This window comes from Coregonus clupeaformis, chromosome 6, assembly GCF_020615455.1.
Source record: "Coregonus clupeaformis isolate EN_2021a chromosome 6, ASM2061545v1, whole genome shotgun sequence".
Lineage (NCBI taxonomy): Eukaryota > Metazoa > Chordata > Actinopteri > Salmoniformes > Salmonidae > Coregonus > Coregonus clupeaformis.
In genome coordinates this window covers 29,540,364-29,549,206 of record NC_059197.1, presented here as the reverse complement: position 1 = coordinate 29,549,206, position 8,843 = coordinate 29,540,364, and the positions used below count along the sequence as shown (strand labels likewise).

Genomic DNA, 8,843 nt, shown 5'->3' with positions numbered 1-8,843 from the left:
CTTTTATTAAATGCTGTTTTAATGGTTTCTAATTAAGGGAAATGTAGAGTAAGAGACGACCGGATTCATCAGATGTGTTTTAGTGTATTTTAGCTCTCCTGTCAAACAGCCCATCTCTTCTACATACAGCACCTGCTCTTTAGTTTCATTAACTTCCCTCTATCTTTCTCACCCTCTCAGAGTCTAATCAAGGGTTAATAAATTAGCCAACCAAATCGCATCATCTGACTGCCAGCTTTTTAAAACTTAGCCATCCCAATTACTGAGCTCAGTGAGTCCTTCATAGCTCAGTACTGACAAGTGCTGCTGGTATAAAAGTAACACTATTAAAGGCATGAGCCTGAAGGGAGCGGCAGAGAGCCAGATCTGTCTGTAATGTCTAGAGAGGTGCTGCTGTATGGGAGCCAATGGTATAAAGGCCTGGAAGGATAACAGGGAGATTCATCCCAATTAGGACAGGGATGATTTCTTTGAGTGGGAGCTGATAGAGTAAAACCAAATGCCATATGGTGTGTGTGTGTGTGTGTGTGTGTGTGTGTGTGTGTGTGTGTGTGTGTGTGTGTGTGTGTGTGTGGGTGTGTGTGTTGTGTGTGTGTGTGTGTGTGTGTGTGTGTGTGTGTGTGTGTGTGTGTGTGTGTGTGTGTGTGTGTGTGTGTGTGTGTGTGTGTGTGTGTGTGTGTGTGTGTGTGTGTGTGTGTGTGTGTGTGTGTGTGTGTGTGTGTGTTTGGGCTGGCACAGCCTGGGTTCTGTACCTTCCCCTGAATCAATAGTTGAAGTTGTTGACCTCCTACTTTCCAAGGTCATTTAAAGCCATCAGCCCTTCCTGCTACTTCCTGCTACTTCCTGCTACTTCCTGCTACTTGCTCAGCAAAGGGAGAATGACACTTTCTAACCATAAACCAATTTTCAGGTGCACCTTGGTCTGGTCAGCTGGTAGGAAGTGTTTTTAATGTGACCAGTCAACCTTGGTCTGGTCAGCTGGTAGGAAGTGTTGAGCTATTTGAAGAGTATCACCTTCTTGGGTCTGTCTGTTTGTGTCTGTATGTGTGTGTGAGTGAGTGTGTGTTGTAGATGTGTTTCTCCTCTGTGTTGTAGATGTGTTTCTCCTCTGTTGTAGATGTGTGTCAACCTGCCTACGGGAAAATAAATCAGTGTGGATCTCAGTCTTGTCTGTGTCTCTGTGTAGACGTTGATTAACATGACTTTGTAATTCACTGTGTCACTGCTTCTCTTTGTAGATGTTTATAAATATGATTGTGTGATTCACTGTGTCTCTGTGTAGACATTTATAAACTTGATTGTGTGATTCAGTGCGTCTTTAATCACAGTGACATCAGTGATCATGTGACCTTTAGACAAATTGATTCTCATTGAAGTTTAACAAGACTTTGGTGCAATGAGCCGTGGCTAAACTCAGTAACTATAAAACCCTTCCCCTCAACCTACCTAATGTTGGTTATTGAGAAAATGTCATTCAGGCATGTGGCTCTGCATGTATACAGGTTAGATCATCCAACAAACTGATTTAGTCAATATAATCTACACTTCTACTAAATGTTTATCCATTACACAGAACAAATGGATCTTTCATTCTACTTTTTTATTGATCAAGGTTTATCCATTTATCCTCGTTGAAATCAAATCTTCTTTACAGGAGAGTTTCATTTTCTTCATTGCCATTAACACAGAAAAATCTAAAAGAATTCGGACAATTTAGTTATAGCTACTTACTCTATTTAGTTATAGTTACTTACTGTATTGAGTTATATCTACCTACTGTATTGAATTATAACTACATATTCTATTATATCTACCTACTGTACTGAATTATAACTATCTACTGTCTTGAGTTATAACTACCTACTGTATTGAGTTATACAGTGCCTTCGGAAAGTATTCAGACCCCTTGACTTTTTCCACATTTTGTTATGTTACAGCTTTATTTTAAAATGGATTACATTTAGAAAAACTCAGCAATCTGCACGCAATACGCCATAATGACAAAGCGAAAACAGGTTCAGAAATATTTGAAAATGTATAATTAAAGAAAAACAGAAATACCTTATTTACTAATTCAGACCCTTTCCCATGACCTCGAAATTGAGCACAGGTGCATCCTGTTTCCATTGATCATTCTTGAGATGTTTCTACAACTTGATTGGAGTCCACCTGTGGTAAATTCAATTGATTGGACATGATTTGGAAAGGCACACACCTGTCTATATAAGGTCCCACAGTTGAAAGTGCATGTCTAGAACAAAAACCAAGACATGAGGTCAAAGGAATTGTCCGTAGAGCTCCGAGACAGGATTATGTTGAGGCACAGATCTGGGGAAGCGTACCAAAACATTTCTGCAGCATTGAAGGTCCCCAAGAACACAGTGGCCTCCATCATTCTTAAATGGAAGAAGTTTGGAACCAACAAGACTCTTCCTAGAGCTGGCCGCCAGGCCAAACTGAGCAATCGGGGGAGAAGGGCCTTGGTCAGGGAGGTGACCAAGAACCCAATTGTCACTCTGAGAACCCAATTGTCACTAGAGTTCCTCTGTGGAGATGGGAGAACCTTCCAGAAGGACAACCAACTCTGCAGCACTCCACCAATCAGGCCTTCATTGTAGAATGGCCAGACGGAGGCCACTCCTCAGAAAAAGCCACATGACAGCCCGCTTGGAGTTTGCCAAAAGGCACCTAATTGACACTCAGACCATGAGAAACAAGATTCTCTGGTCTGATGAAACCAAGATTGAACTATTTGGCCTGAATGCCAAGCGTCACGTCTGGAAGAAACCTGGCACCATGTTTTTTAGCAGAAGGGACTGAGAGACTGGTCAGGATCGAGGCAAAGATGAACGGAGCAAAGTACAGAGAGATCCTTGATGTAAACCTGCTCCAGAGCGCTCAGGACCTCAGCCTCGGGCGAAGGTTCACTTTCCAACAGGACAACGACCCTAAGCACACAGCCAAGATAACGCAGGAGTGGTTTCGGGACCAGTCTGAATGTCCGAATGCACCGTATCTACCGATTCTACTGAGTTATATTTACTAACTGTATTGAGTTATATCTACCTACTTTATTGAATTATTACTATCTACTGTATTGAGTCATATTTACTTACTGTATTGAGTTATACCTACTTACTCTGAGTTATAACTACCGACTGTATTGAGTTTTAACTACCTACTGTATTGAGTTATATCTACCTAAAGTATTGAGTTAAATCTACTTACTCTGAGTTATAAGTACCTACTGTATTGAGTTATATCTACCTACTGTATTGAGTTAAATCTACTTACTCTGAGTTATAAGTACCAACTGTATTGAGTTATATCTACCTAAAGTATTGAGTTAAATCTACTTACTCTGAGTTATAAGTACCTACTGTATTGAGTTATATCTACCTACTGTATTGAGTTATATCTACCTACTGTATTGAGTTATATCTACCTACTGTATTGAGTTATATCTACCTACTGTATTGAGTTATAACTACCTACTGTATTGAGTTATATCACCTACTGTATTGAGTTATATCTACCTACTGTATTGAGTTATATCTACCTACTGTATTGAGTTATATCACCTACTGTATTTGCTAACTGTTTTGCTAGCACAGACTGGAACATGTTCCGGGATTCTTCAGACAGCATTGAGGAGTACACCACATCAGTCACTGGCTTCATCAATAAGTGCATCGATGATGTCGTCCCCACAGTGACCGTACGTACATACCCAAACCAGAAGCCATGGATTACAGGCAACATCCGCACTGAGCTAAAGGGTAGAGCTGCCGCCTTCAAGGAACGGGACTCTAACCCGGACGCTTATAAGAAATCCCGCTATGCCCTCCGACGAACCATCAAACAGGCAAAGAGTCAATACAGGGCTACGATTGAATCGTACTACACTGGCTCTGACGCTCGTCGGATGTGGCAGGGCTTGAAAACTATTACAGACTACAAAGGGAAGCACAGCCGCGAGCTGCCCAGTGACACAAGCCTACCAGATGAGCTAAACCACTTCTATGCTCGCTTCGAGGCAAGCAACACCGAAGCATGCATGAGAGCACCAGCTGTTCCGGATGACTATGTGATCACGCTCTCCGTAGCCGATGTGAGTAAGACTTTTAAGCAGGTCAACATTCACAAGGCCGCAGGGCCAGACGGATTACCAGGACGTGTACTCCGAGCATGTGCTGACCAACTGGCAAGTGTCTTCACTGACATTTTCAACATGTCCCTGACTGAGTCTGTAATACCAACATGTTTCAAGCAGACCACCATAGTCCCCATGCCCAAGGACTCTAAGATAACCTGCCTAGATTAGAATCTTTCAATTTAAATTATTATATAAAATTCTTGCTACCAATAGAATGTTATTTATATGGGGGATACAATCTTCCCAGCTCTGCAGGATTTGCTGTGAAGAGACAGAATCATTAGATCATTTGTTTTTGTTCTGTCCATTTGTAGCTTGTTTTTGGACACAGGTCCAGGAATGGCTAAAGGATTGCAATATTTACCTGGAACTAACCTTGCAGATAGCATTACTGGGTGATCTGAAAAGTCATAGTCAATCAATCAATAATATAATAATGCTTTTAGCAAAAATGTTTATTTTTAATTCACAATCTGTAGAAGCAATGAGAATAGAAAGGTTCAGAATTTTTGTATAACATCACAGTACGGTTGAAATATATATGACAAATAGAAATCCTATATGGATGGTGTTAGGAGATAGATGGGAGGTATTGAATAGAGTTGAAGGATGGGACTAATAACAAATAACAACAAATAATAACAAAGATAGCTAATAATGTAAGCATACTGTGTCCATAATAAGTATATAGGTTGTATGTTGGGAGCTTTTGGGAAGGAGCACAGTTAGAAAGATATGGCATATAGAAGCAAACCGGATGGACACCATGAAAATGATCGGAGAGGTTGAGAGTAGAAGAAGTTCAGGAGCAAAAAAAATAAATAAATAAAAATATATATAATATAATTATTGTAAAATGTACTCTGTCCATAAGGTGTAGATAGTAAGTATAGACCGGAAGTAGAGGCCTGGGCATTGTTGTTCACTAATTTACTCCAAGTAGGGAAAGGATGGTGGGGTTGAAAAGTAATAAAGGGGAGTATATATATATAAAAAAATAAAAAAAACATGGGGGATTGGAAGTGATGCAGACAATTACATTGATAGAAGATACAATATATCTGCAATATTAAAACCCTCCCGTTGTCCTAGGGTCAAAATGACCCGCCACTGTGTTGAACCAACTTTATTTAATTTTTATATTTTTGGGATCATTTGTGAGAAGGAGGCAGTGAGACTTTAAAGAAAGTATCACTGCCTCCTTCTCACAAATGATCCAAAAAATATAAAAATTAAATAAAGTTGGTTCAACACAGTGGCGGGTCATTTTGACCCTAGGACAACGGGAGGGTTAAGCTGATCCATACCCCCGAAAAAAAAAAAAAAAAAAAAGATAACCTGCCTAAATGACTACCGACCCATAGCACTGACGTCTGTAGCCATGAAGTGCTTTGATAGGCTGGTCATGGCTCACATCAACACCATTATCCCAGAAACCCTAGACCCACTCCAATTTGCATACCGCCCCAACAGATCCACAGATGATGCAATCTCTATTGCACTCCACACTGCCCTTTCCCACCTGGACAAGAGGAACACCTACGTGAGAATGCTATTCATTGACTACAGCTCAGCATTCAACACCATAGTGCCCTCTAAGCTCATCACTAAGCTAAGGATCCTGGGACTAAACACCTCCCTCTGCAACTGGATCCTGGATTTCCTGACGGGCCGCCCCCAGGTGGTAAGGGTAGGTAACAACACATCTGCCACACTGATCCTCAACACGGGGGCCCCTCAGGGGTGCGTGCTCAGTCCCCTCCTGTACTCTCTGTTCACCCATGACTGCATGGCCAGGCACGACTCCAACACCATCATTAAATTTGCAGACGACACAACAGTGGTAGGTCTGATCACCGACAACGATGAGACAGCCTATAGGGAGGAGGTCAGAGACCTGGCCGTGTGGTGCCAGGACAACAACCTCTCCCTCAACGTGACCAAGACAAAGGAGATGATTGTGGACTACAGGAAAAAAAAGAGGACTGAGCACGCCCCCATTCTCATCGACGGGGCTGTAGTGGAACAGGTTGAGAGCTTCAAGTTCCTTGGTGTCCACATCACAAACGAACTATCATGGTCCAAACACACCAAGACAGTCGTGAAGAGGGCACGACAAAGCCTATTCCCCCTCAAGAGACTGAAAAGATTTGGCATGGGTCCTCAGATCATCAAAAAATTCTACAGCTGCACCATCGAGAGCATCCTGACTGGTTGCATCACCGCCTGGTATGGCAACTGCTTGGCCTCCGACCGCAAGGCACTACAGAGGGTAGTGCGTACGGCCCAGTACATCACTGGGGCCAAGCTTCCTGCCATCCAGGACCTCTATACCAGGCGGTGTCAGAGGAAGGGCCTCAAAATTGTCAAAGACTCCAGCCACCCTAGTCATAGACTGTTCTCCCTGCTACCGCACGGCAAGCGGTACCGGAGTGCCAAGTCTAGGTCCAAAAGACTTCTCAACAGCTTTTACCCCCAAGCCATAAGACTCCTGAACAGCTAATCATGGCTACCCGGACTATTTGCACTGCCCCCCCACCCCATCCTTTTTACGCTGCTGCTACTCTGTTAATTATTTATGCATAGTCACTCTACCCACATGTACATATTACTTCAATTATCTCAACTAGCCGGTGCCCCCGCACATTGACTCTGCACCGGTACCCCCCTGTATATATAGCCTCCCTACTGTTATTTTATTTTACTTCTGCTCTTTTTTTCTCAACACTTTTTTTGTTGTTGTTTTATTTTTTTGTTAAAATAAATGCACTGTTGGTTAAGGGCTGTAAGTAAGCATTTCACTGTAATGTCTGCACCTGTTGTATTCGGCGCATGTGACCAATAAAATGTGATTTGATTTGTGATTTGATTTGAGTTATAACTACCTACTGTATTGAATTATATCTACTTACTGTTTGGATGTATTCAAAATGTCCACCCTCCTGTTGGAAGTTGAGGGGCTGCTGGTTGAGGAGCCACTGGAAGGCCACGTCCAGAGATGGGTCATGTGACACCCTGCAGCTGAGCACCACGCTCTCCCCCACCGTCACCTCCACCCTGCTGGGGCTCAGGTCCACACGCATGGCCTCTGGAAGCACAGCACTGCTACATCTTAGCACTGTCATCACAACACACAGCACTGCTGCATCTTAGCACTGTCATCACAACACACAATACTGCTGCATTTTAGCACTGTCATCACAACACACAATACTGCTGCATCTTAGCACTGTCATCACAACACACAATACTGCTGCATCTTAGCACTGTCATCTCAACACACAATACTACTGCAAAATCTTAGCACTGTCATCACAACACACAATACTGCTGCATCTTAGCACTGTCATCACAACACACAATACTGCTGCATCTTAGCACTGTCATCTCAACACACAATACTACTGCAAAATCTTAGCACTGTCATCACAATAGTGCTACATCTTATCACTGTCATCACAACACACAATACTGCTACATCTTAGCACTGTCATCACAACACACAGCACTGCTGCATCTTAGCACTGTCATCACAACACACAGCACTGCTACATCTTATCACTGTCATCTCAACACACAATACTACTGCAAAATCTTAGCACTGTCATCACAACCCACAATACTGCTATATCTTAGCACTGTCATCACAACACACAATACTACTGCAAAATCTTAGCACTGTCATCACAACAGTGCTACATCTTATCACTGTCATCACAACACACAATACTGCTACATCTTATCACTGTCATCACAACACACAATACTGCTACATCTTAGCACTGTCATCACAACACACAATACTGCTACATCTTATCACTGTCATCACAACACACAATACTGCTGCATCTTAGCACTGTCATCACAACACACAGCACTGCTACATCTTATCACTGTCATCACAACACACAATACTGCTACAACTTAGCACTGTCATCACAACACACAGCACTGCTACATCTTAGCACTGTCATCACAACACACAGCACTGCTGCATCTTAGCACTGTCATCACAACACACAGCACTGCTACATCTTAGCACTGTCATCACAACACACATCACTGCTACATCTTAGCACTGTCATCACAACACACAGCACTGCTACATCTTAGCACTGTCATCACAACACACAATACTGCTACAACTTAGCACTGTCATCTCAACACACAATACTACTGCAAAATCTTAGCACTGTCATCACAACCCACAATACTGCTATATCTTAGCACTGTCATCACAACACACAATACTGCTACATCTTATCACTGTCATCACAACACACAATACTGCTACAACTTAGCACTGTCATCACAACACACAGCACTGCTACATCTTAGCACTGTCATCACAACACACAGCTTTGCTGCATCTTAGCACTGTCATCACAACACACAGCACTGCTACATCTTAGCACTGTCATCACAACACACAATACTGCTGCATCTTAGCACTGTCATCTCAACACACAATACTACTGCAAAATCTTAGCACTGTCATCACAACCCACAATACTGCTATATCTTAGCACTGTCATCACAACACACAATACTGCTACAACTTACCACTGTCATCACAACACACAATACAGCTACAACTTAGCACTGTCATCACAACACACAGCACTGCTACATCTTAGCACTGTCATCACAACACACAGCATTGCTGCATCTTAGCACTGTCATCACA

The 8,843-nt window shown here is 42.4% G+C and overlaps 1 protein-coding gene across 1 annotated transcript in view; it reads right to left on the bottom strand.

The window, feature by feature from the left end:
* LOC121559952 (contactin-5-like) overlaps positions 1-8,843 on the bottom strand; it is a 326,846-nt gene that overhangs the window by 105,349 nt on the left and 212,654 nt on the right. Inside the window, exon 9 of the mRNA XM_045219969.1 lies at positions 7,069-7,244. Within this exon, the coding sequence (XP_045075904.1) occupies positions 7,069-7,244 (176 nt within the window). The remainder of the gene's footprint in view (positions 1-7,068; positions 7,245-8,843) is intronic.